Source organism: Thrips palmi, unplaced genomic scaffold (assembly GCF_012932325.1).
Source record: "Thrips palmi isolate BJ-2018 unplaced genomic scaffold, TpBJ-2018v1 HiC_scaffold_17, whole genome shotgun sequence".
Taxonomy (NCBI): Eukaryota; Metazoa; Arthropoda; class Insecta; order Thysanoptera; family Thripidae; genus Thrips; species Thrips palmi.
This window is the reverse complement of record NW_023144626.1, coordinates 935,869-963,724: the sequence shown is the minus strand read 5'-3', so window position 1 is coordinate 963,724 and position 27,856 is coordinate 935,869. Positions and strand designations below refer to the sequence as shown.

Here is a 27,856-nt window from a genome sequence, read left to right as displayed (position 1 = left end):
GAATCTTTGCTAAGGGTAATACATTTGCTAGCTTCCAGAGAGACGGGAATACACCAGATTGTAAGCAGTAATTCAATATGTGCTCCAGCACAAAAATTATGGAGTCCAGAAACAATTTAACAAATCGTAAGGAAATCCCATCCACACCGACAGCATTAGATTTGAAATTCATGATAATTTTGTGAATTTCCTGGGCCGGCACAAACTTAAAATGGAATAGATTATCAGGATCAGTATCACACTTCATGGCCTCGTAGTAGGTTTCTGCTTCCAGTGCTAGCTCCTTGTCATCTACTTTAGAGACATTTAGGTAATGTTTATTTAATTCATCTGCAGAGACAGGGAAACTATCTGATGAGCTTTGTTTTGTCTTACCCATACCAAGTGACCGGATAGAGGCCCACATTTTGCTAGCTGAATTATTGCCATCAAAAATTTTATGGTAGCACCTCTGCTTAGCATTCCTGCATTGTTGCTTGAACTGGTTCCGAAGATCAATGAAAACTTTACGGTCATTGGGATCTTTACTTTTGAGAGATTTTTTCCTGGCCTTATCTCTCTCATTCATCAAAATTCTTAATTCGTTTGTCATCCATGGAGGTTCATTTTGCTTAACTTTGATAGACTTAACTGGGGCATGTTTCTCCAGCAGCTGGAACATATATTCATTAAACATTTCTACTTTGCTATCAACATTGTCACACTCATATATTTTTTGCCATTGGATGTTATCAGCATCAGTAGATAAAGCAACGCCATCAATTTTATTAAAGTCTCTGTACGTTATTATCTTTTTCTTAATAGGAGGCACCCTGAAATCCAGCACTGCAAGAATAAGGTCATGACTAGAGAAGCCTGGGGCGACACACTGTCCAAACTCAATAACCTGTTCCTCACAATTTGTTGCAATCACATCAAGAATGGAGCTGCAATTATTTGTTTTATAAGTAGCACCAAAAGGAATGCAGGTATGATTACATAACTCAAATAATTCTGAGACTAGTTTAGTTTCATAGGAACCACTGCCAAACCTGGCATTAAAATCACCACAAATAGTAGAATACTTGTAGTGTGGCAAGAAATTATACAATTCATCAAGAAAGTCATCCAGATACCCTACTTTAGGTGGCCTGTAAACACAAGACACTAGTATCTGCTCCTTACCACAGGTAACTTCCACAATGACAAACTCCGGTCTAAAATTCTCACCATTAGATGTTGCAAGAAGTTTGGCTTTTAACCTGTTATGAACATACAAAGCTACACCCCCTCCGCTTCGATTTTTCCTATCAACATGGAATATATTATAATTAGGTAACTCAGTTTGGCTATTGGCACGGAAGAATGTTTCACTCACCCCCACAGCATCTATCTTGCTGTTTGTAAATACATCACAGAATTCAGTGTAGTGGATGGCATTATGCAGAGACTGGGCATTGATGTGGACCAATTTAAATTTATCATGGTGTTGTTCTGCAACTGAAAAGAGCCTGCTGCGCATTGACTCATTCACATCACCATTTAAACTCATCTAAAATAAAGATAGAATACAAATAAAGAAGGAAAATAAATAACTTGGGAAATAAAGTAATACTGCAATAAACATGAACAAAGAGACAGGAAAAATGAGAAAAATAAAACAAAACAGAGCAAACACGGAACGTCAGTTACATGTAGATACAGAAAAATAAAATAAATGCACAACTACATAAATGAACAAGGACAAGCATAACAAGAGAGGTTATACAAAATTAACAAAAATAATAACAACATGAGCAAACGAATAAGTTTACACAGAGTACAAAATCCATACAGCAAATATTAAGAATAAATCTAAATGGCAGACATGACACTAGGGCTAGGATCTTTGTGGAGGCGGGTGACTCACATAAATAGAGTCCAAATCTTTTTCAGTCACTACCCGTAACACCTCATCACCATATCTAACTAGAATTACTCCGTCTGAGGTCCAAACATTGTGTCTTTGGTAGGTCTGTGACACTTTCTTAGACAGGATGGCTCTTGATTTGGTCAAGTCTTCAGCAATGGACACCGGCCTGCCTTTCAGCAGCTTTTTCTTGGAGAACATCAGGCGTCTGTAGGCATAGGAGGTAAACTTCACTATAATGGGCCTGGGTTTCCCATCAACTTTCTTGCCAATACGGTGAGCCCTGTCAATACAGTTCTTGCTGATATTGACGCCCAGCTGGGTGGCTAAGTCTACAATCAGATCTTCAGCGACTTCGCCCCGGGTCTCTTGAACGCCGAAAACACGGAGATTGTTTCGACGGCCGTATTGTTCCATGTCGTCTAACCTCGCTTCTACACTGCTAGCGAATAGACTCAGCTTTTGAATTTCCATGTCCTTTGCGGCGTTGCTCTTCTTTAGCTCTTTAATCTCGGCAGTAAGAGATTCCAGTGCTTTAGTCTGTTCCTTGATAATAGTTTGGAACTTCAGATGCACTTTGCTAACGATTCTGTCTAACGTTTCGTCGCTGACGCCGTCTGCTGCGTCTGCTTGTTGATGTTTACTGCTGCTTCTTGTACTAGCCATGGTTGCCAACTTCTTCCTTGCGCGGAGGTGCCAACTTAATCAGGAGGTTAGAAGGCAGTGCCTGTGGCACCTAACCTGTCTTTTGAACCGTCGGGAGCCGGTGGCCGTCACTTCAAGATTACAGTTTCCAGGTCACAGGCTTGCTTTTCCGCGCAACCTTCACTCGTACAAGGGCACCACACCGTAGTTGACCGACGCCGAAAGTCAAGAGCAGCAGACAGAGCTATTTCATTGTGCAAAATAACTTTAAAAACTGACGACCGACACACACATCTCACTCGTCCGCCATGACAGAGAGAGAGAGAGAGAGAGAGAGAGAGAGAGAGAGAGGGAGAGGGAGAGAGAGAGAGAGAGAGAGAGAGAGAGAGAGAGAGAGAGAGGCCGACGAAGCAGCACTGTTCGTAATCGGCCGGGTGCGCGGGTTGCGACAGCAGCATGTCCGGGGGGCGGGTCGCCGCCGCGCGGGTCTCAGACACGCTGGCTCAAGCAGTTTGGATCCGGCCGCCGCTTTGGCCCGGCAACGCCCCCCCCCCCCCCCTCACCAACCACCCTTCTCCGCTGCCATACGGCCCATTACCGCCCGCTCGGCCCCGGTGCGCCCGGTATGCCCACAAGATGGTCCTGTTTGTCTACGGGGCGCCTCCACGCGCTCCGGCCGCATTCAAACATTATGACGGAAATTCCCACGGCCCAGTTGGCGCGTGATGGTGAGGCGTCGGAGGGCGCAGACACAACAACAAGGCCCCACTTGCGCCGTTTAGCCGGAGTGCCGGGGAGCGACCGGCCTGGCTCGAGGCCCTCTTGTAGCGGAGCGGCGCGCAGTCGGGTCGTTGTCGAGGAGTGCGGCCCTACTTTACACGGAACACGCCCCGTGCCGCCGCCGTGCCGCCGTCGTGTTGCAGTATAAATAACTTTTGCCTGCGGGTGTACCCGCGCGGCACAGTGGGCCAGAAGACCGGTGGAGGCGGTCAGAACTCGAGACGCGTTTTGAGCTCCAGAGTCGCTAAAAAGGATTCGATTCAAACGTGTGACCCCACCAATGGATTCCTCGCTCGGAGAGCAATCCATTGGTGGGGTCACAAGCTCGATTCGACTCCTGTTAAGCGTCTCTGGAGCTCAAAACGCTTCTAGGGTTTTGGCCGCCGGCGCCGGTCTTCTGGCCCACTGTGCGCAGCGGCGGCAGCGAGAATTTCGGTAAACAGAGTATTTCTTATTGCAATTAGCGTTGGCGTGCGCTGCAGGCCGTGCCCGCGCGCGTAAAGTCGGGTAAATGACGGCAGGTGCGATCTTACATCAGTGGCCGCGCACGCCAAGTGCCGCGTTAATTCGAGTAGCCGTTGTATTCGCACGGCCGAGCGTTATTTACAGAGCAGCCGACTGATTCCGAGGGTCCTTTTCCGTCGCTGTGTCTCTCTCGCACTCATGGCGCGTGCCGTGTGGGTGCGAGAGAGACAGAGCGACGAGAAGGGACACGGAATCCGGCCGGGCCGTTGCCGCTGGCTGGGCGGGGCCGCGCGTTGTCGCGTGGGGCACTGCCAGTGCCGCCACACAACCCCCACGCACGCCACCGGCCGGGATGCTAAATCTCGGGCCGCGTTTCCACGCCCTCCCAGCCTTGAAATAAGGGACGAAAAACAACAACAACAAAACTTGGCTTCGTCCAAGGCCGGGCCCCACATTACTACCTGGTGAAGTTCGTCTGTCTAGACCAGCAGACGACACTGCCACTGCCGCCGCGCCGCGCCTCGAAGAATGCCTCGTAAAGTTGCACTCGTAAACCCACTCCCAGCGACTCGCCGTCCATAAAACAAATTAAATCAAATGTGTCGCGCGCTTGAGATATATGGGCCGCCGGACAGCCAAGGACGATGGAGCTGCACTACTCGGGCTGCGAGAGGAAGAGGCGTCAGGGGCGGATCCAGAGCCGGCCTAGAAGGGGTGAAAGCTCACTTTTGGCCTACTCTCAGGGTTAACGTGTGACTGTTCGCCTACCTTTTGAAGGAGCCAGGGGAGTCAATTGTCTTTTTGCCCCCCACTGGATCCGCGCCTGGTTAGACGCCGACGGGCACACAGTGGGCCGGAAAATCGGTGTGGGCGGCCAAAATTCTGGACGCGTTTTGAGCTCCCGAGTCGCTGAGCAGGACTCGAACCGAACTTGTGACCCCACCAATGGATTCCTCGTCCGGAGAGCAATCCATTGGTGGGGTCACACGTTCGGTTTGAGTCCAATTTAGCGACCCTGGAGCTCAAAACGCGTCTAGAGTTTTGGCCGCCTCCACCGGTCTTCTGGCCCACTGTGCATGGCTCTGGCGGCGGAGGAGGGCATGACCCCCCTACGGGTCCCCACGGACGCCCCTGATGAACCGCAGGCCGCCCTCAGCGCGCGCCTCAAAACTTTTTTCCTCGCTCCCTTCGGAATAATTTCCTGCGTGACGCCCCGCCACTGGTTTGATGCGACGACCAATAAGAAAGCGCTTGCTTGGCTAGGCGGCACGCGGCAAACACCCCGAACGCCCAGAACGGACTATGGCTTCCAATTTGCCGGGAGTGGGGCAGGGCGTGGCAGGGCGGGGCGGGGTGGAATGGGGCGGGGTGGGGTGGGGGGGGGTGGGATGGGGCGGGGCGGGGTGGGGTGGGGTGGGGCGGGGGGGGGTGGGGCGGGGCGGGGAGAAGGGAAGGGGACGTCTGCGGCCAACTTTCCTTTGTCGCCGTCTTTTACGGCTCGTTTCCTTTTTTGGGCGCGCCTTTGCGTACCCCGGGCGGGGCGGGGCGGGGTGTGGCAGGGCCCAGACGCGAACAAGGGTCGCCCTGGCGGCTAGGCAGGCAGCCGACGCCGCCAAACGCGCTGGGTCAGCAGGGCCCCATTCTGACCGCACCGCTGCTGCTGCTGCAGGGCAGGGCCTGGCGGCGGTTGCTTTTCGGGGACAGGAGACTGCCGACGAGATGAAAGCGAAGTCGCTCGGATCAACTGGAACTGAAGACGGCCTGCCTGCCTGCCTGCCTGCCTGCCTGCCTGCCGTGGGTGGGGCACGGCGCTACGGCGGCGACTCTCCCTGGTGCGGTGGCCCGTGCCTTCCCTCCCCGTGCCGTGGTCGCACTGTACCGTACTGTACTGTACCGTTGCTGGGCGACCCAGACCGTTCCCCAAAGGGCCGGTATTTCTCGGTATTTCGGCGAGGCGCTCGCTCGCTAAGCTCGAAGCCGCATAGCGCTATTGAACGGGAAGCTGCGCCGATACACCTCATTCAAGAACGTCACTGGTGAGGGGGTATGCCCTCTGGAAACCTTGTGACCCAACTATTACGTTTATTGAGTTGAATGAAGGCTCAAAATTGCCGGGAGCTAGACTTACGACAAAGGTACAAAGTTAGTACCTGGGGCTGCAGCGGCTCTTGCACTGGTAAAACATAGGCACAAAAACTACGCCCCTTTTAGGGCGTAAATCGTTTAGTTCCCTTAGGAAGGGCGTGAATAGTACGAAACTCGTATGCAAAATTTTAATGCCCTTTCAAAGGCATTAGCGATTGGGGCGTAAATCATTTACGCCCTTCGCCCTTAAAGTTTATAATTTTAATGCCTTTGTTTCGCCAGTGTGGAAAAGAAACCTGTTTTTCCAGGGTTTGTCTGGGATTACCTGGTACTGCTTTTGCCGTGCCCTGTGCAAGCAGTCCAAAACATCACAAAATTCGGAGAATTCTGCTATGACACTACTATTACGCACACTATTACGCGTGCTACCGACAGGGCGATCCCACTCTTATCTCGAGAACCCGACGCGCCCAAACAGTGGCTGCTCTGGGCAGCCCTGAGCATCTCGTCGGTGTGAACTTGGGCATGAACGCGCTTTACGCACCGCCGCACTATTTTAGCGGTGTGGCTTGTAGCAAACTTGGCCTCGTTTGTTCCCGCAGGACAGGACACGACTTGGGGCCGATGCAGATTTATATCTCCAACAAGCCCCTCTCCCCCACCCCTCAACCCTGGCCCAATAAATTAATGCTTCGATACGGCGCGCTTGTTGGTGGAGGGAAATGAGGCGGCGGGTTAGGCCGGGGCTGCGGCGAGGCGGCCTCTGCGGTGGTCCGAGAGTCGCGTTTTCGTCGCTCTGTCTCTTTCGCACCTAAAGAGGACGCCCCATGAGTGCGAGAGAGACAGAGCGACGAAAACACGTTTCTCGGAATCAGTCTGTGCTGTGGCCCGCACGGATAGATGCGCCCTTGCTCGTGTTAAGGGGAGGAGATTTCCGGGAGTGCTGCTGCGCGGTGCGCCTCGGCTGCGCTGCGTGCGCCCCGCTTGGGTGCGTGGCGGGCGCAGGCAGGCCGCGCAGAGACTGTACTGGAAGTAGAGCAGCTACACTTATCGGGCCCGTCCGCCCTCAACACGGTGCAATCCACCAAAAACTCTAATAGCTCTGAAGCTCTTTGTCCTCCTTTTCGCAAACCGACTCTAACCAAGCGCCCCCTTGCTTCCTGGTTGCAGGCCAGCTGTTCCACCGCGCCATCCTGATGTCGGGCTCGGCGCTGGCGCCCGGCGCGCTGGTCCGCGACCCCGGCGCGCAGGCCCGCGCCGTGGCCAAGATCGTCAACTGCTCGGACGACGTGCCGTCGCGGTTCCTGCTGGCCTGCCTGCGCGAGCGGCCCCTCTCCGTGCTGCTGGCGGCCGTGGAGGCGGCCAACAAGGACTACGCCGCGGACGACGGCCCGGGGGTCAGCGCCTTCGGCGGCGGCGCCCCCGCGGCCTTCGGCCCCTCCGTCGACGGCGTGGTGATCGATGCCGGCGAGGAGCCCGCCCCCGAGCACCGCCCCTACCCCAACGACAACTCGCGGCAGGTACGGCCGCGCAGTGTGCCTGGTGCCGAAAGGGCGCCTTCGTCCACTGTATTCTTGGAGCGCCTCGAAGTCGGAAGATTTTCAAAGAGAGGGCATACTTGTCGTGGATAGGAGTCAACCCCCACACGGTGGAAACGGTTCCTGGTTTTCCCAGGCAGCCTATGGTAAAGACATAGGCGATTTTCAGGGAGTTTCTAGGGAAACCAGGGACCGTTTTTACCCTGTATGCGGGTGGGCCGAGGGTTGGGCTATGGAGCGTTTGAAAGGACTCTCTCCTCAAATTTTTAGTTAAGAGGGGGGTGAAAGTTCCTCCGGGGCGCTGTCCTACCACTGCATTGTAAAATTCCTTTCGTCACAAATCGGTGAAATTTTAATTTAAACCCTTCTCGTTATTTTGTGGGCAGGACTGCAACGTTTATAACCCAAGGTTTAATGTCGTTCTTGTGAGAAAAATGAGCCTTCAAAGTGTCTTCAAGTGACAACCAAAATTTTCACATTGTAGTGAGATAGCGACTTATTTTGACACCTGTTGACAGCCAGCTCTAACGTAGGCCAGGCTGAAACTGCCCAAGTGCATATTATGCAAGCTGCAAGTCGTAGGCACGTCCACCTCCTTAAATCGTCCCGCCGTGTAACGGAGTTTCCGCTGCAGAATCACCGTAGCGCAGCTGTCGCGTCCACGACCCTGCCCTCCGTTGGCCCTCCACGCCGAAATGCCGTCCTCAGCGGTTCGGCCGCGTGCACCAGGCCGCGGCATGGCACCGCCCCACCCCACCCCTCCCCGCCCCACCCCACCCTGCCTTGAGCTGTGGCCTACCTGTGGCGCCTATGGCACGGCCGGGGCACCGCTGTAACACAACAAGAGGCCCCAGACTAACAACTTGCCCGAGTACCGCGACAAAGTTTTGCAGATTGTATGACTGCCTTCTGTATGTGTTCTTTCTCTCTCTGTCTCTCTGTCTCTCTCTCTCTCTCTCTCTCTCTCTCTCTCTCTCTCTCTCTCTCTCTCTCTCTCTCTCTCTCTCTCTCTCTCTCTCTCTCTCTCTCTCTCTCTCTCTGGCAACCTCCGGCCTTCGCGCCGCGGCCGCCCTATCTCTCACTTTCTCCCTCTTCACTCTCTGGCGTGAGTCTTGCTTTTGTTTTATACACCCACGCCCTTTCCGCTCCCCTCCCCCCTCCCCCCAGCCCAGGTGCCCCGGTGTCGTCCCGCTTGTGGAACCCTTCGGCCTGGACAAACGGTGCGCGTGCGACGACGCAGAGAGAGAGAGAGAGAGAGAGAGAGAGAGAGAGAGAGAGAGGAGAGGAGAGAGAGAGAGAGATAAAAGGGGAACGGACGGCCGGCGGCAGGTGCACCGGGGCCAAGTGGCGCCCTAAATAATCTGCCGAGGGAGGCGCGGCCGAGCCAACGCGTCCAGCTGCACCCACTTACGGTGTGCTTACCGCCACGCAATTAAAAAGCCCTGACGAAAAAAAGAATAAAAATCAGGCAGCTTTTTATCATTGATTGCGACTTCATTACTACAACCACCGGTCTGCTTCGGTCCCGGTCAGGTGCGTCGAGATTCCCACCACCGTGGAACGGAGGTGTGCGAGAGAGAGAGAGAGAGAGAGAGAGAGAGAGAGAGGGGGGGGGGGAGAAAGGGGGGTGGAAAGAGCTAATCGAGTCTCCCAGGCATTAGCTATTCCCTCCGCGGTCCGACGATGGAAGGTCGCAGCAGAAGAAACTCCTCGCTGTGGTTTCAGGTTTCGGGTAGCGTGGCGGCCGCGGGGCAAAAATTTAACGCGGGGCAAATTTCTCACGCCATTAGCTTGATCTATGTCCGACTCAGGAAACGCGTCTATCAATTTTTTTTTTTTTCGTTTTCATTGATTCTTTTTATTTAATTCGGTGGGCGTGTGTAAACATTTTAAGTGTCCCGCAAAGAGACGGCCGATCCATCTAGATGGCGTGCGCGGCGCGCGGGGTTGCGGGCACTGCTCGAACGCCATACGAAATGAGTTTGGAAGTACTTCGGTGGCCATCAGTATCCTGCCCCGAGAAATATTCAAAGAAAGGGAGGAGGGAAATAAAATAAAGAGGAGGCAGCAGAAAAAATAATGAAAATGATTCAGAGCAAAGAAGGATGTCAGAGGGAGGGGGAAGGGGTCATTGGGGGAGCGAGCAGCAAAGGGAAAGTTGCGTTTGAAATCCAAGCGGGTGGGTCAAGGCGCAGCAGTGCCCGGCTCGGCGCGGCCGGACGAATCAAACTTTGTCGCGAGACTGTCTTCCACACATTGAACTCCCGTCTGCGCTCGCGGCCGAGGCTCTGAAGGCCAAGGCCTCAGAGGGGACGGACGCCATCACGAATCAATCGACGCTTCAAAGTTGGCCGAGCCGGGCGGACAGCCCGTTGCAATATTCCGTTTCGGGAGAAAACAGCAACAAACCTTTTTCGCCTTTTTTTCCCCCACCGACTGCCAGACAGTTGAATTTCTGGCTATCCTGAGAACAATCGTTTTATCCCCGTCCCGGAGAAGTTAATTGGTGGGTGCATGCACGCAGCGGTGACAAAGGGACCAATCCAAACAAGTCGGACGGGACAAACCGCTTCTTGGAATCGTGGCTCGAATCGGAGGTTGGACTAATAATCCAACAAAGCGTTTTCCCCGAAACAACTCGACCGACTGATCCACGAAGCGACCGGCGGAGCACAAAGGGTGCGGCGCGGCGGGCACTGCGGCGCTGACAGGGACGCAGCTCTCTGCATAAAAAGTAGAGTCTAGGTTGGCCGCTCAGCGCCGCTCAGCCAGACGCTGGCCAGCCAGGGCGGATCCAGGGACGAGGTCATGGCGGGTGGGGGGGGGGGGGGCATGTCGTGAAAGTTGCCTACTTACTGGGGCAAAGTGCGACCCTTTTCCCGCACTCTGTCTGTCTGTCTGTCTGTCTGTCTGTCCCTTTTCTCCCCTTTTTCTTCTTCTTTCTCTCTCTCTTCCTCTCTCTCTCTCTCCCCCTCTCTCTCTCTCTCTCTCTCTCTCTCTCTCTCTCTCTCGGACTCTTGCCTGCTGGCCAGGAGGCACCGGCCGACACTGCCGCGCAGTCCCAGCCGTTCGATTTAGCATATCCTGCCTCCTGCCACAACGCCACGCAACGCCACTTCCCCGGGTTGTTGCCGGCCTGCTTCACGGAGGGGGCCTTCTTGGTGTCGGCAGGTCACCGGCCGCGGCGCCACCAGCGGGCTGGGCTCGGCGTCGGCGGTCATGAGCCGGGCGGGCATCAGCCGGCGCCTGCCCATGCCGGGCGCGCTGCCGGGCGTAGGCATGGGGCTGGGCCTGGGCGGCGCCGGCCTGGCGGGGCTCACGGCGGACCCCGTGCTGGACCTGGTGCTGCGCAAGGCCGTGGCCGCCAAGCTATCGCGCTACGCGCTGCTGTGCGGCGTGGTGCGCGCCGAGGCCTTCCTCGCCTTCTCCTCGGCCGACGAGCAGTTCGGCCTGGAGGCCGACCGCCGCACCAGGATCCTGAGGGACTTCGTCAGGAACACGTACAGGTGAGACTCGGTGAACAAAAATTGCATGAGAAAATAGACTTTCTTGAGGTGATAGACTCCAGTCAATAGGCTGCTTTCGATGGGGATCGTCCACGTTTTACGTAACCTTTATTATAGCTGTATCCTTGTTGCTTCTAATGGCGTTCTCTTGATTAGCGAGTGCGAGAGATACAGAGGGCGTTACGTAATATGCGGCTGAAACCTAGCTGAAACTGAAAATCCGACACCTACAACCTGAAGCTCGGCTACGACCGGGCACTTGTGCGGCGACAGCAACCCGGAACTTGCTTGTTGGCTTGTCCTCCTACAAGACGTGTCCGGTAGTGGCTGCCTCTCTGGTAGTCGTAGTCCCACCTCTGGTTGTGGTTGCCGGAGTTTCGGCTGCAGCTATCGAATTTAGACTGTCGAATAAAGTTGATAACCGCAAGCAATTTTAATTTTTTGTGCCATTTTTAATTGCACTTTATGGAAGGACACCATCTTGATTGTGCGCAGGTACCACCGCTCCGAGATCCTGGCCACGATCCTGAACGAGTACACGGACTGGGAGCGGCCCGTGCAGCACCCCGTCAACCTCCGCGACGAGACCCTGGAGGCGCTGTCCGACGCGCAGGTCGTGGCGCCCGTCGTGCTCACCGCCGACGTGCACTCGTCCACCGCCTCCAACAAGTCCTTCCTCTACGTGTTCGACTACCAGACCAAGAACGGCGACTACCAGCAGGTGGGTCACTACACTGATAAACAGTGCGCCTTATTCGTGAGGCGTGAAGTCTGCCTATTCTTGCAGCGTGCTAGAGCCCATGCGCCTTACGCTCCCTTGCAGCGTGGTTGCACGCAGTGCCAATTACTGCCTACCTTTCAGTCGGCTTAGTAGGCTTCACTGCCCCAGCAGACTGATTCCGAGAGTCGTTTTCGTCGCTCTGTCCCCCTCGCTCTCACGGGGCGCCCTGAGTAGGTGCGAGAGAGACAGGGCGACGGAAATGACTCTCGGAATCAGTCTGCAGGGGGTGGGGGGCGATGCCCCTCTCGCCTCCGCCTAGATCCGCACCGGGTTGGAAAAGGGAGAGGGGGAGGGGAGTCTTCTGACGCGATTCGCGCGTGTCAAGTTAAAAGCGAGTCGCTGAGACAGACTGGGAGTAAAACGAGCCGCCCGCGGCGACTGCTGCGAGGACGGGGAACGCAGCCAGGTGGAGTGGCGAGTGTCGCTGACTGGCAAAGTACCCGCGCAGCCGACACCTCAGCGATTTAATTTAAGCCCGAGGGTCGCGGACGTCTCCTCGCGGACTCCGTCGCTCGTTGCGCGTCGCCGAACCCGGCCACTGGGTGTCCTCCGGTTGACGGGAGGTCCAAAGGGGTTTTCTTCTTCCTCTCCGCGCCCCGAATGACACTCTGAAAGACCTTAACGTTAGACCGAAACCGTACTTTCTCCCTGGTGATCGGCAAAAAGCTATTTGAGCCTCTTGTATGTAGGCAAAAAATTCTATTTGGCCTCGTGTCAGTGAGCAAAAATCTACACTTTTCCCCTCTAAGTGTGCAAAAAGCCATACTTTTCCCCTGTAAGTAGGCAAAAAGGGTTTCTAAGTCCGCCTCTGAATCCGCCACTGAGTGACACGGACATTGTGATGGCACCTTGCACCCGCTGCCAGTGCTTCCCGTGCGCCAGTGCTTCTAGTGTGCCAGTGCTCTGCCAGTGCTTCCGGTGTGCCAGTGCTCTGCCAGTGCTTCCAGTGTGCCAGTGCTTCCAGTGTGCCAGTGCTCTGCCAGTGCTTCCAGTGTGCCAGTGCTCTGCCAGTGCTTCCAGTGTGCCAGTGCTCTGCCAGTGCTTCCAGTGTGCCAGTGCTCTGCCAGTGCTTCCAGTGTGCCAGTGCTCTGCCAGTGCTTCCAGTGTGCCAGTACTCTGCCAGTGCTTCCAGTGTACTATACCGCTCTGACAGAGTGCTCTGCCAGTGTGCCAGTGCTTCCAGTGCCGCCAACCCGGCCGGCCGATAAGGTCGCGGGGATTCAATCCGGCCGGCTTACTCACCTGGCGGCCCGGCAGGCTGGCCGTCCGGCGCGGCGAGCGGCGCTCGTAAATTCTCATCGGAATCGGATGCAAATGGACGAGGCCAGCGAACGGTCGTTGGAAACAGGTTATGGCCACTTTGGCGGGCGGCACTGTCACAAACAGGCGCACTCTCGGCCCGGCGTTCAAAGCTCAAAGGCCGCGGCGCACAGTGGGCCAGAAACCGGCGGAGGCGGCCAAAATTCTGGACGCGTTTCTAGACGCGTTCTAGACGCGGCACTAAACAGGACTCGAACCGACCGTGTGACCGCACCAATGGGTTCCTCTTTCGGAGAGCAATCCACTAGAGGCGCCCTAAATTCTAAACGCGTTTCGAGCTCCAGAGTCGCTAAATGTGACTCGAACCGGACGTGTGACCCCCACCAATGGATTGCTCTCCGAACGAGGAATCGATTGGTGGGGTCACTCGCCCGGTTCGAGTCCTGTTTAGCAGCTCTGCAGCTCAAAACGAGTCTAGAATTTCGGCCGCCTTCGTCGGTCTTCTGGACCACTGTGTTCTGGTGGCGCGGATGGCACGCTGTGGCAACGGCTGCGCAGTGGACCTCGACCTGCATTAATGGTGTGCTGCCCCTTATCGCCTCCAAATTAACCTCGCCAATGTCATTCCGAGTCGTTGAAACTTTTAATTGGAATAACTAATGGCCACGATAATGAAGGGCTGTGGAAAGCCCGGCCTGCCTAACCTTGACCACCGATATTAAATTGCCTCTCGGCGCGCGAGCGCGCCAGGCCTGCCAGCGCGCCCGTCCAACCCCTTCCCCCGCCCCGAACCATGTTTACGTTTTAAACGTGCCGCGTCTTCATTGATTTTTCATCCGTGATTTGTTCAGCTGAGCCGGTGCCCCACGTCCCACCCTGGGGGGAGGCAAGACGGACGACCGCCACACTGGTTCCTCTGTCTCTCTCGCACCCGTCCGCGGCGCCCTGCGAGTGCGAGAGAGACGGGGCACTGTTTTGGCAGGCAGGCTGCGGGCCGCTCCTCCATACGGCCCCCATTCGTCACCTCCTCCCGCACGGCCCGCCTCCCTCCGGACATATTCAGTGTCTGACACGTCTGCCCCCCCCCCTTTCCCCTTATCCCACGCTGTCCTCGGGCGGAGAACGCCGCGGGGCTATACCGTAAACATGCTGACGGAAGTTTGCGTAAAGTTGCGGTCAAGAAGTTTAGCCCGTAAACATTGCTGCGCCGCACTTGCTGCTGGGGAATCCCAGTTGTTCAAATTTGCCGCGCGGGTTCGCGGCGTACTTAAATTAAGCGTCAAAACGGCCGTCGGCTGGTTTTACGCTGCGCGCGTCAAAATGTTTTGGCAGGCTGTTTTCTCGTTCGTGTTTTTTTCTGCAAGCGGTTCGATTTTGATGTGCCTCGCCTCTGTGTCCCGTTCAGCGCCAAGGCTGCATCCACGGCGAGGAGATGGCCTACGTCCTGGGCGCGCCCCTGTCCGCCGGCCTGAGGCACTCGCACCTCCCCAGGAACTTCACCAAGTCCGAGGCCATGCTGTCCGAGGCCACCATGAACTACTGGATCAACTTCGCCCGGACGGGGTGAGTGTTCTTTTTGTTCTTCTTGTTGTTGTTGTTGTTGTTGTTGTTGTTTTTTTTTTTCAGCCCTGGCCGTTCTGAGGCGGATGCAGGGGCTCTCTTCTGGAAACGGAGCTCGCTGGCTTTCTTTCGCGTTGCGCACTTTGAAACGGGGAGCGCAGCTCGAACGTTCACTGCAAAAAAAAAGTCTGTGGTTTTGTACGGAAAATGAGGCACGGGAAAAGTACGCACCTTCCGTACTGGTTGTCCGCATAAGAATCTCACGTAACGCAAACTGAATGGTTCGAAAAAATGTGTGGGGTTCCTCAATAGTTGGCAAGGGACAGACCAAGGGACAGGTAATTAATTGACCATACATGTTTCGCAGTTTTTCTGTGCGCTTTTTTCCACCAGTGTTGTTTCCAAAACACAGACGAAGCCGGAGAGCAAGGCTCGAGACAACGAGCGGCATCGCCCCCCTCAAAGTAGTGGATGTTGGCTGTGGAATTAGAACGGAGATGGCGGTGTGATTTCACAGAGCGGCAGACTGATGCCGAGAGTCGTGTTGATCGCACGGCCCCTCTCGCACTCATGGGGCGTGCCGTGTGGGTGCGAGAGAGACAGAGCGACGAATCTCGGAATCAGTCTGCAGGCAGCCGTCTGAGCGCGATGCCCTCGCCGACCCCAACCACCGCAGCATGCAATATGCACGACTCCGACACTCCCGAAATCCGGCCGCCCCCAAGGCCGCCCCTCCCCCACCCCACGCGCTACAGTGCACCCATCCTGCTGAGTCGCATCCGCCGCCTTTCCCTGCAGACTGGTTACGAGAGTCGTTCTCGTCGCTCTGTGTCTCTCGCACCCACACGGAAAGCCCAATGAGTGCGAGAGAGACAGAGTGACGAAAACGACTCTGGGATTCAGTCCGCTGCGTCCCTTCGTCCTCAAGCGTTCTCTTCGCCATTTCGTGTTTTCCCCGTGCAGCCGCTGCGTGGAAACCTGACGCGGCGATCTCGCGCACTTCCGCTATCGACGCCATTACTGGTCCCTGGACGTCGGCTTTGCTCTGTGACTGCTCAGCGCCCTGTACGCAAAACTGCAACGTGTGCTCGTTTTTTCCTCTCTTTTTTCTCAGCAACGCGTAGAACGAGTGAAAACGACAGTCGAAAGTTATTCCTGATTATTCTGATTTCTTTCTTTCGATTGTGGTCGCCCCTTCTTTTCACCCTCGTCCCCCCCCCCCCCGGCCTCCCCTCCCTCCCCCTCCCCTCCCTCCCCTCGTCCGAAGTCATCGAACGGCGCGACTCCGGAAGTGAAGGTCGTGCACCTTCGCTCCATTTTTCTTCCCGTTTCTTCTCGGAGCACGCAAGCCGCGCAAGCCCCGGCCCCTTTTACTCTCATTCACTTCCCCTGCTTACATTATTCTCTCTCGCTCTCGCCCGCGGGCTATGACGACGCCTGGGTGCAAAGTTGATAGGAAAAAAAAAAGTGCGAAAATTGTATGTATTTCGTTGCGGGGCCCCCGATAATCCGGTAACGTCGATAAAAGTCGATAAACAGGTGCGAAAATTGAATGTGTTTGGTTGCAGGATCCCAATAATCCGGTGCAGTCGATTTAAAAAGGGCTGAAATTGAGTGTATTCAGTTGCAGTGTAGGACCCCCAATAATCCGGTAACGTCGATAAAAGAAAAACTGCGCAAATTGAATGTGCTTGGTTGCAGAACCCCGATTGCAGTCGATGAAAAATGGGCGAAATATGAGCGATTTTTTTGGTTGCAGTGCAGGACGTCCCAAAAAATGGTGAAATTGATAAAGACCGATTAAAAAAATGTGTTAAAGTTGACTGTTTTTTTTATTTTAGGACGCCGAACGACCCGGTGGAGCCGGCGAGAGGGGGCCGCCACCGCAGCCTGGAGTGGCCGCCGTACGAGAGCATGCACAACAAGTACATCGTGCTGGGTGAGGCGACAGCTGATGCGACACTGTAGTGATTGATTGCGAGTGGGGGAAAGACCGGGGGGCAAACAACTTCGTCAAAATTTGTGCACCTTTATTTCAAATTCACGTTATTTCATTGTTATTTGCACGTTATTTCAAGGGTATTTTCATGTTATTTCACGTTATTTCGCGTTACTTCACCGTTATTTCAACATTATTTCACCGTTATGTTACGTAATTTCACCGTTATTTCTGGGAAAATGTACACCAAAATTCAAGTTGTTTGCCCCTCGAGAATGACCGACTGGTAGAAAACGTGTTCAAAACTTGCTTCCTTCAAATGTAGATCCCCGTTCTAGTGTTCTCCCGCCTGTCTAAATGCATGAGGGATTTTTTTTCTCTGCGCTTGACTTAAAGCGTAAAGTCTCCGAGCGTCTTTGTTAGCTTGCATGAAAGGTTAAGCTTCCGTTTCACCAGTAGTGCCGCGGTCTGTGTGTCGGCGCTCCTCTGCCTCCGTCTCGCCAGCCCGAGCGCCTGTCGTCGCGAGGTTAGGCAGCCCGCCGCGCCGCCGTGCGCCGCCCTGCCGCTGCGAAGCCTACCCCGCAGGCGCTCTCGGCTCTCGGCCTGTCCGTTCTCGCTCCGGTTGACGCTGTTTGCTTCTTCTCGCGGACCGCGCTGCCGGCGGGACCATTCCGAACTCGTCGCTCTGTCTCTCTCGCACTCACGGGGCGTCCCGTGGGAGTGCGAGAGAGACAGAGCGACGACGGCACGGCTCGGAAGCAGCCGCTTGGTGCAAGACGTAGGAATGGGTCTGGCGAGAGTGCGCGACCTGCAGGCTGATTCCGGACACGTCTTCCTCGCTCTGTCTCTCTCGCACTAGAGAGAGAGAGAGAGAGAGAGAGAGAGAGAGAGAGAGAGAGAGAGAGAGAGAGAGAGAGAGAGGAGAGAGAGAGCACTGGTCGGAATCTGGCCGCCGGCATTCATCCCGCCTCACTTTGGTGTGTCCGCGGTGGCCCTGCATGTGCCCCTCAAAGTAGGTCGGGCGCGTCGCCGCGTCCGGGACGCTGGCCTGCCGGTGCCTTCCCCGCCACGATGCGCCGAGGCCGAGGCCGTGATCGAGCGCGCACCGCTGCGCGTCAAAGCGAGCTTCTCAAAGCCCGGTGTAAACTTGGTACACCTCCCAGCCTCAGCTCGGGCTCGGGCTGGCAGAAGTTTCACACGAAGCACTCAAATTGCACCGGGAGGGGCGAGCGTGTGTCCACTGCGAATGAAAGAGTCATGGTCGGGTACCGGCGAGTTAGACTTTTACCACTCAAATTTTGGTAAGGTTTATGTCGTCACCCAAAGTCGGGTATGAACGTTTTTATCGCCCAATTTTGGGGCATCAAAGCATTCCGTGCCCAAAATTCTAGTCGTGAGTCTCTCATTACCAACATCCTCATTGATCGAAGCATTTTCATCACTCTCAGAGTAGCTTCCGTCTTTCTGTCTGTTAAAAATCTGTCTAGATGTTTGTGTGTCTTCCTGTGTGTCTGTCTGTGTCCATGTCCGCCCGCCTGTCTGTGTGTCTGGAATGTGGTTGTGTGCGTGTCTGTGTGAGTGTGTCTGCGTGTTTTGTTGTACAGCCGGCGGTGCTGCCCTTCCGCCCGCTTCTCTTTCACACTCTCCTCTCTCTCTCTCTCTCCTCTCTCTCTCTCTCCCCCCCCCCCGGGGGCCTCGCACATACCTCGGCGTTCAAAGGTCGAACCGCTCGTCTGTGGAGTCGTAAGGAGTGGCGCTCGCTGTCCACAGGCAGGCCGGCGTCTCCATTCTGTCTGCGCCGCTCCAGGCAGGCCCTGCAAGGCCCCCTGGAAGGTCCTGGAAGGTCCTGGAAGGCCCTGGAAGGTCCTGGAATGCCGCAATGCCCCTCTGTCCTGCCTGCACGGCCGGGCTCGGCCCGGCACGGCCCTAGTCTCATATACTTGGGGCGTCACGGCTGCCTTCTGGCTTCTACAAACACCGCACCCTCCCTCCCCCTCCCACCCCTCCCGCGGCCTTTGTTTACAGAAAAGAGGAAAAAAAAGAGGAACGGGCCGAGCGAGACCTGCCAACTGTTGGCAAAGTGTGTTCATGTGTGTGTGCGTGGGCGTACGTGCGTGTGTGCGACCGGGCGTGTAGTGTGGTTGCCAACATCACGACCGCCGAACATTCGTTGCGTTGAAAAGTATCCGATGTAGGGGGCGCTGTGTGTGTGTGTGTGTGTGTATGTGTGTGTGTGTGTGTGTGTGTGTGTGGGCGTGCTGCTTTGTGTGTGTGCAGCCGGAGAATCCCCTTCCGGCCTTTTCTATCGGCGATGTGTGACAAATCCGGAAACAAACAGCAGATTGCCGGGGCCGGCTTCGCAAAGCTCCGCCGGGCTTCCGTCTACTTTCCCTGTCTCCCTCCTTTCGCCCCCTCCTCTCGCTGCAGACTGATTCCGAGAGTCGTTTCCGTCGCTCTGTCTCTCTCGCACTCATGGGGCGTCCCGCGTGGGTGCGAGAGAGACAGAGCGAGACTCTCGGAATCAGTCTGCTGCTGTGGCGGCGCTCTAACGAGACTTGTCTGCGCAGAGCCCAAGCCGCGGATCAAGAGCCACTACCGCGCGCACCGCCTGTCGTTCTGGCTGCACCTGGTGCCCGAGCTCCACCGGCCCGGCGGCGACCTGGTGCCCATCGGACACCACCAGCTGCCCGGCGACCCGGTGCCCGCCGAGCCGCCGCCGGACACCGCGCACCATGGCGTCGTGGAGGTGGGGCGGCCGGCGCGCCCCGCGCACCCGCAGCAGCCGGCGCCCGCCAACGCGACCAAGTGAGCCAGGCTGACGCCGTCGCCGTGCCGCCTGAGGCCTTGCCCGCGGCAGCGGGTGTGTCCAGGGAGCGGGGAACCCGCCTCAGACCGTTGTTTTCGTCGCTCTGTCTCTCTCGCACCCAAACAGGACGCCCTATGAGTGCGAGAGAGACAGAGCGACGAAAACGACTCTCGGAGTCAGTCTGCTGAGCGGGCGTTTCTTGTCGGCAGGGACGCCAACGTGACGGCCGTGGTCTCGGACGGCAAGGCGGCCAACAAGGGCGTGGTGCACCAGCAGGTGGTGCCGGGCACGGGGGAGGGCGCCGCGGGCATCCCGCCCCCCGCCCCCGACCCCACGCCCGCCGTGGCCGGCGACGACAGCGGCTTCGCGGCCTACTCCACGGCGCTGTCCGCCACCGTGGCCATCGGCTGCTCGCTGCTGCTGCTCAACGTGCTGGTCTTCGCCTGCGTCTACCACCAGCGGGAGAAGGTGAGTCGCCCACAAGTCTAGTTTGGCCACTTTACAGTGGCGTGCGCAGAAATTTTGAAAAGAGGGGGGGGGGCATTTGCACTTACTGGGGAAAAGTGACGCAATTTGCCTACCTTCCCGGCAGCTGCCTAGTGCCTAGTGGACAAAGGGGGGTCATGAACCCCTATTGAAAATTCGAAAATTCATTCAAAACCCTTGGAAATGGAACCACGGATGTCAAGGCGGCACTTTTACCGAGCGAAGCGGGTCGAGAGGCGAGTACCCTCAGCGTGCGCGGTGCGGCGGCCCGCCGGCTGGCTGCTTCCGAAATGCTGCGGCCGTCTGCTGTCTCTCTCGCGCCCTCGCGGGACAGTCCGTGAGTGCGAGAGAGACAGAGCGACGAGGGTTCCGGAATGCGCGCCGCTAAAAGCGCCGCTGTTTTTCGCCGAGGGCGTCTCGTTAGCGAGGCGGTAGGCGCGTGGCGCCGTGAGGGATGACGCGTCGACTGCAGCAGGGCAGCCTCGCTCTGAAGGCCCTCGCTCCGTCTCTCTCGCACTCGCGGCGCGCTCCGTAGGGGTGCGAGAGAGACAGAGCGACCAGAACCTCCTTCTGAGTGAGGCGGCGGGGCATGCGGAAGGCTCGCAGGGTTACAGGGCGCGTCAAGGACTCCCCGGGGGGTGAAATATAACGGGTTGTTCGCCACCTGTCGCTTGGTATGACACGGGCAGGACTGCCAACTGCCAGGCGGGTTCCGCCCCGCGTTTTTGGCGCTCTCGTCGCCACCTGCCTCTCAATGCAGCCAACCTCGCGCGAAATGCTGGATGCGGTGCGGGAGAGATCCAGCAAGGCGCTTGCCAGCGCCATCTGGCTGACTCGGAACAGAAGCGCTTCGTCGCCGCGTCTCTCCATCTCGCTCCCTCTTTCGGCACGGCCCGTGAGTGCGAGAGAGCGCTGTTTGGATTCAGTCTGCCGGCAGGGATGGCGTTATGCGCTCCAGCAATGAACTGTCTCGGAATGAAAGCTTGAACGTGTATCCGTCCGAGCAAATTGTTTTTTTATTTTTTTTATTTTTTTAAAAATGGTAAACAAACTCTAGCCAAATTTGTACGCCGATATTCATTAAACTTGTAAAATTCACCGAAATTCATTAAAACCGAGGGGGCCACCACCCCCGTAATCCTGTGTACAAGTTTGCTGGTAATCTCTGGTAATCCATGGCGTAATCACGTAATCCTTGACAAAATTCTGTAATTTTTCAACGTTTTTGAGTCATTTTCCAACGTTTTCGAGCTATTTTTCAACCTTTTCGAACCAATTTTTGAAAATTTCACGCGTAATCCCTAAAATATCCCGTAACCCCGTAATCTTGTGTACGCCTGAAATGAGAGTGGTGGGCCCCTCGATTAAAACTCATCGAAATTTGACTGAAATCCATCTTATTTGTACATCGAAATTCACAGTGATTTCCCCTTGTGGAAATCACTCTGACCGAGAAAAAGAACGTGCACGTAGGGAGGCGGGAAAAGTGTAGAGCAGATGAGCAGAGAAATAAATATGGCCCCGACGGCTTTAAAATCCTTGATGACCGCCTGCCGAAACATTTCGTCGTTCCTGGAAACCCCTCCCAGAGGCGAAGCGAGGAGCGGTCCGATATGGGTAGATGCGCTTTACTCGCTCGGAATGATTTACCGTCGGGTCAACACGCTACGGCTGCCGCTACACCGCGAAAGAAAAAAACAAAATCAGAAAACGCGACCGCCAAAAAGAAAAACACGCTCGCTTATTTCAACTTTGACTTTTTCTCCGCGTAAATTGGAGCAGCGGCCTCGTTGGGCGCGGAGACACGATGCCGGGCCTCCCGGTCGCCGTCCGCGCTGCTGGTTTAGGAAGCGGAGGTGGCGACGGTCGACCAGAGGCCCGGCCAGGGGCGTCCGGAGCGGCCCCGGCCCGAAGCCCGTCCACCGCACTGTGGCTTGCCCTGCTTGCCTGGCTTGCCGGCGTCCCCCTCAGCCGATCCCCGGCGACTCGTCCCGCGTCCCGGCCAAGTCGCCGCCAAACAAGAAACTCAATCGGGGCATAGTTGACCTCGACTTTTCATTCCGGACTCGTCGGCTGCGGTCGGGGACCGCCCCCTCCTCCCCCCCCCCTCTTCCTCCTCCGCCGTCGTTCTCTGGGGAAAATTGAACGTTAATCGGGCAATTCCGCCGGCCGGGCTTCGGGTGCTGCAGCGTCCACCCTGTTCGGCCACTTATCTCTCTCCCAGGGGGCAGGGCGTGAGATCACTCTTTCCGAAGGCTGCTGCTGCTGCTTGCTGCGCTCCGGAACGGCAGCGCAGAAAAAGGAGGTTGGCCCGGAAAATATCGGGAGACCACTGGGAAATTTCGAAGACGTGGTTTGTGTGAAGGCACTGTAAAATTTAAAGAAATGGATTGTGTGGAGGGAGAGCACCGAAATAAATTAAATCAATGATTTGTTTCCAGAGCACTGAAAAATTGAAAGAAATGGTTTGTTCAGAGAGCACTGAAAAATTGAAAGAAATGGTTTGTTCAGAGAGCACTGAAAAATAGAAAGAAATGGTTTGTTCAATGGTTTGTTCAGAGAGCACTGAAAAATTGAAAGAAATGGTTTGTTCAGAGAGGCCTTCCAAATTTAAAGAAATAGATTGTTTGAAGAGCACTGGAAAAAAATTCTTAAAAAAATAATTTTGTTTCGAGAACACTGCAAAATTAAAAAAAAAAATGGTTTGTTTAGAGAGCGCGGCAAAAGTGAAAAAAAAAATGAATGGTTTAGTGAGGGAGCGCTGTAAAAATTTTAGAGAATAAGGGGTTGGTGCATTCTTTGTTAGAACGCGTGATTTTGAGCAAGTGCTATAAATAGTATGAAGATGTAACTCTTGCGAAAAACAGAAGTATACATTTATCAAACTTTATAAACGTCTTTGTTTTTTTTTAGAAATGTTTCATCCACGCGCGCGTTGTTAAGTCGAAAAGCGAGGGATTTTTCCCTCGGAGGCGAAAACTTTCCTGGTCCCGGCGGCACCGCCGGCCACACGGGGGCGGCGACGCTGTCCGACCAGATCTCGTCCGTGCAAATTCGTTTTCTTGTCGCCGCCTCTCTCTCCCCCCTCCCCCCCCCCTCCCCTCTTCCGGGCTTTCAGGTTCAACCTGACGGAAGGGCGACGGCGGCGTCGCCACCGCTCCGCGCTCCGCCGTGGCACTTGTCAATAGAGGGATTGTTCCCTCGGACCCAGACATGGCTGGCACACCAATTTGGACCGGTAGCCTCCTGTCGAGGCGCGAGGGGAAGGGAAGGGGGCTCCTGCGACGACACTGTCTATTGAGTGAAACATCTGGCCCGCTTCTCTATGGAAAAAATAGGAGGGAAGTAAGTGCGCGCGAAGTCTGTCTCAGGTGCCACGTGGCGGGGCGTGGCGGGACGGGGTGGGTTGAGGTGCGGCGGGGCGAGGCGGGGTGGAGTAGGATCGGCCCGGCCTATGGCCTGCCGGGCCTGCCGCCGCCACCGTACGGCGCGCTCGAGGCCCTGGCCGAAAACGCCTATTACCTTTCCAGCAGCAGTTCTCTCTCTCTCTCTCTCTCTCTCTCTCTCTCTCTCGGCCCGACTAATGACTGAACCAAGGAGAGAATAATTGCTCAGGGGGCTCGCTCGCTTCCCCGGGTAGCGAAAAGGGTACGCAGGGTTGCGCGTAGTGGTGCTAATTCACGTTGTGAGGCCCTCCTCCTTCTGGGGTACCCGCGCTCTCTCTCTCTCTCTCTCTCTCTCTCTCTCTCTCTCTCTCACCCACTCACTCACACAGGCACCAGGAATTTTCCTCCTTTTTCAGGGCCGTGATTTGCAGTAACGAGATGTGCCGCACTGGGGCCAGAAGGCCAGCGCCGGCGGTCAAAACTCTAGACGCGTTTTGAGCTCCAGAGTCGCTTAATGGCACTCGAACCGAACGCGGGACCCCACCAATGGATTCCTCGTTCGGGGAGCAATCCATTGGTGGAGTCACACGTTTGGTTCGAGTGCCATTAAGCGACTCTGGAGCTCAAAACGCGTCCGGGATGTTGGCTGCCTCCACCGTTCTTCTGGCCCACTGTGTGCCGTTCCGTGTCGCCGTTTGGGCGCCGTGCGTGGAAAAAGGCGGCCGACCCGCACCTTTCCCTCACTTTTTGAAGCGCTCGAGTGGGGGGTGGCATTAGCATGTCGATTCCTGACAATCACTTTGACGAGACGGCAGTGCGAGAGAGACAGGGCGACGCCAGACGTAGGCGAGCGACGAGAGAGAGAGAGAGAGAGAGAGAGAGAGAGAGAGAGAGAGAGAGAGAGAGAGAGAGAGAGAGAGAGAGAGAGAGAGAGAGAGAGAGAGAGAGGGGCAGAGAGAGACGGGGTGACGCGAGACGTCAGTGAGTGCCATCAGCGTCGTCCTCCCCCAAGTTCCCCTCACGGAGTCGGCGGCGCCGGTCTGTGGACTGGTTGCCAATATCGCCGCTCTGTCTCTCTCGCACTCTTAGGCGCGTTGCTGGCGTGAAAGAGAGAGAGAGAGAGAGAGAGAGAGAGAGAGAGAGAGAGAGAGAGAGAGAGAGAGAGAGAGAGAGAGAGAGAGAGAGAGCGACTCGGAAGCGGCCTGCCGGAGCGCGCGCGTCCCATCCCAATTCCGGAGACAAAGTGAGGCTCGTTCGGGAGGAAGTTCACGCGGCCCGGCGTGGCGTAGCCGGCGTGGCGCTGTAACACCTGGTAATCAATACAACTTCCTTTTTGCTTCCCGCGGTCGGCCGCAATCACGACCGGCAGGCTCGCTCTGTCTCTCTCGCACTCGGCGGGCGCTCCGGAGTGGTGAGAGAGAGAGAGAGAGAGAGAGAGAGAGAGAGAGAGAGAGAGAGAGAGAGAGAGAGAGAGAGCGACCAAGCGACGAAGCTAAGCTAAGGCGACGGCCAGTGAGTTCGCCCCCGCCGGCCGCCAGTGTGCCTGCCACCGTGACCCGGCCACTGTGCGCAAAGATCCTTCAAAAATCAAAGGCAGAAAAATCAAGGTCCAAGAATTTGGCGGGTAAATACGTAAAGCCACCATTGTAGGCATGGCCGTTTACGGTGCACTGGCCGCACAAAGCCTGGAATTTCGTTACCGCCCCTTCGAGGCTCACGGCAGCAGACTGACTCCGAGAGTCGTTTTCGTCGCTCTGTCTCTGTCGCTGTGCGGGCCGCCCCATGAGTGCGAGAGAGTCTGCTGGGCACGGAGGCCCTGCCGCACTGCCTCCTCCGTTGACTGATTTATGCCCGCGCTTCGGCCGCGCGTTTCACCGGCACCAACCGACGGACGGCCCCGCTGTGAGCCTCACGGTGTGCCCGCCGTGCGCCTGCACTGGTAGAAAAAAAAAACTCTACGGAGAATGCTGTTAATTTTCATGCAGCCTTTAGGTAGTCCTCAATTTCCTTTAGCGCCTGGAGTTTTGATATCTGCTCCCAGTGCAGGTGCAGGAGTTAACACGGCAAAAATGATTCGTAGTTTTCCTCGGTAGCCCATGGAAAAGACAGGGAATTCCCAGGGAAGACTAGGAACCGTTTTTACAGTGATTGAACTTTTTAACAGTCCATTCTTGGAAAGAAACTTAAGTTTTTTTTAAATAGATGTATTGTGAATCATACGCCTCAAACTATACAGCAAAGGCTCGGACCACTCTTAAAAGCCTACGAAGCACTTGCTTCATAACTACGAAGAAAATGAAGGCGTTGTAGAATTTCTTCGCATTATGAAGAAGTGCTTCGTATTACGAAGGATTTTGCTACATAATGCGAAGCATGTCTTCGTAAATTTTACAATGCCTTCCGTTTCTTCGTATTGCGAACCGATTCGTCGTAGAGTTTTGACTGTGATAAAGATTCGTGGGATCCACTGTAGTTTTTCCTCGCAGTGCACTGTGCGCTAATCCGCAGGGCCAGCCGGCCGACAGACAACGCGTTGCAGCTCGGAATATAAAACAATCCCCGCGACGGCCTGTAAGCGCTGCGAAAAGCCCTGCCCGCCCCACCCCACCCCGCCCCACCCCGCCCCACCCCGCCCGCACCGATGGAGTGATGTTGTCTGCTCGCCCAGCAAGCAGACCGGAGAGTGCCCGCCAACATTATCTGCCGAGCGATTCAGATCAGTCCTTCCCTCGTTCTGTCTCTGTCGCACTCATGGGGCTCTCCGTAAGGGTGCGGGAGAGACAGAGCGACGGACCGGTTCTCTGAATGGCTTGGCTGTGCCTTGCACGCTGACCCGCTTAGCCAGCCGTTCTATTGACCATCTCTTTTAAATGTTGTGTTTTCCTCTTTCGTTGTGGCCAGCAGGCCTGGGCCTGGACCGCTCTCCAGTGCTTTGCATCTCCCTGGGCGGTATGTTGAATCGGTCGGGGCGCGGTGGGGCGGGGCGGGGTGGGTAGGGATGGGGCGTGGCGGGCACTGTTTCCATATTCAGGTCCGTTTAGAGGCGCCCTCTCCACGGAGGCTGCTCCAGCTGCTTCTCTGGAACGCTGCTGGACAGTCAAGGGGCGCCACTTTAGGCTCGGTGCGGAAAAGAGTAACCCGAGCGAACCTCAGTGCAAGCAAATATTCATGAGAGGAAAAAAAATCCGTCATTTTTTTTTCGAATATGTCTGTTTTGTTTGAGGCCGCTTGTTGCGACACTGTGACGCCCCGACCTTGGCACGGTAATGCCACGCTTTTTCCTCCTACGTCAGGGGAGCGCCGGGGAGGAAAGGGGAATTGAAGCAGCGGGCGTTCCCTGCAGACCGCAGACCTTCATGGAGTCACGTGTTGGTCCCTGCTCCCATGACGGGTGCGTGTTAGTGTGTGTGCGTGGCTGTGTATGCCGGGGAGGAAAGGAAACTGGCAAAATTGTTGTCCTTTCTTTACGACTCACGTAGGGCGCTCTTCTTTTGTGAATGGCTTGCAAAATAATGCATCGTTTTGGGGTTCAATGGTTCGTGCAGCCGTGCGCTCCAGCGCAAACAGCTCGATCTACTCGTCGGTCTGTTGGTCGCATTCCGTTTTCGTTGTCGGCTATTTGCTTCCACCATATCGCCTTCCTCGCAGTGGACTGAGTGACTGTCTTCCCTGCTGATGATTGAATGTACGGTGCAAAGCCAAGGCCGCTTTCATCGTGCCACTGACTTCATCGAGGTGGGCGTCAACAAGGTGGGCGTCACCAAGGTGGACGTCACCAAGGTGGGCGTCAACAAGGTGGGCGTCACCAAGGTGGGCGTCACCAAGGTGGGCTTCACCAAGGTGGGCGTCACCAAGGAGGGCGTCAACAAGGTGGACTTAAACAAGGTGAACGTAAACAAGGTGAAAGTCAACAAGGTGAACGTCAACAAGGTGGGCGTCAACAAGGTGAGCGTCAACCAGGTGGGCGTCAACCAGGTGGACGTCAACAAGGTGGACGTCAACAAGGTGGACGTCCACAAGGTGGACGTCCACAAGGTGGACGTCAACAAGGTGGACGTCAACAAGGTGGGCGTCAACAAGGTGGGCGTAAAGGTGTTTGTCAACAAGGTGGGCGGAAGGTGGGCGTGAAGGTGGGCGTCACCGCGAGGTGGCCGTGATGAGGGCGTCACCAAGGTGGGCGTCACCAAGGTGTTCGTCAGGTAGCTGTGTTCCGGCTGGAACGCCAGTGCTGCCACCTACCGGAGCCGTCAGCCACCTCCGCCAAATTTCCGGCAGCAGCTCGGGTGCCGAGGGACTCCTGCAAACTGATTCCGACTGTGGTTTTCATCCCTCCATCTCCCTCGCACTCTTTAGGCGTCCCCTCTAGGTGCGAGAGCGACAGGGCGACGGAAAAGACCCTCCGAATCAGTCTGGGCGGCGCAGGCCCCTCCTGGCCTTCGCGCCACTGCGGCACGCTGCCTCCACCGCCGTCCGCGCCCTCGTGGTGAAAATTGATAATTCGGCGACCCGTGCCACCGCCCCAGTGAGGCCCCACCCACCCGGGCCAGAAGAGCAGGCGGCAAAGCCGGCCTGATTGGACAGGTACCCGCCCGGGGCCCGGCCCCGCCGAGGGCCCTGCCCGGGGTGACGTCGTGCGTGCGGGGGCAGAGGGGGGCCCGAGGAGCGGCAGTGTGCAGGCAAAAGACCGTGGTCGTCCGGAAGGAGGCTGCTCCCGATGAGATGTCGGGGATT

At 56.1% G+C, this 27,856-nt stretch overlaps 1 protein-coding gene across 1 annotated transcript in view; it reads left to right on the top strand.

The window, feature by feature from the left end:
* LOC117643929 (neuroligin-4, X-linked-like) overlaps nt 1-27,856 on the top strand; it is a gene marked incomplete at its 5' end in the record, with an annotated part of 116,175 nt that overhangs the window by 85,606 nt on the left and 2,713 nt on the right. The window contains 9 exons of the mRNA XM_034383116.1: nt 7,034-7,334; nt 8,554-8,586; nt 8,775-8,800; nt 10,679-10,907; nt 11,403-11,628; nt 14,354-14,511; nt 16,350-16,447; nt 19,015-19,145; nt 19,590-19,721. Coding sequence (XP_034239007.1) covers nt 7,034-7,334; nt 8,554-8,586; nt 8,775-8,800; nt 10,679-10,907; nt 11,403-11,628; nt 14,354-14,511; nt 16,350-16,447; nt 19,015-19,145; nt 19,590-19,721 — 1,334 coding nt within the window. The remainder of the gene's footprint in view (nt 1-7,033; nt 7,335-8,553; nt 8,587-8,774; nt 8,801-10,678; nt 10,908-11,402; nt 11,629-14,353; nt 14,512-16,349; nt 16,448-19,014; nt 19,146-19,589; nt 19,722-27,856) is intronic.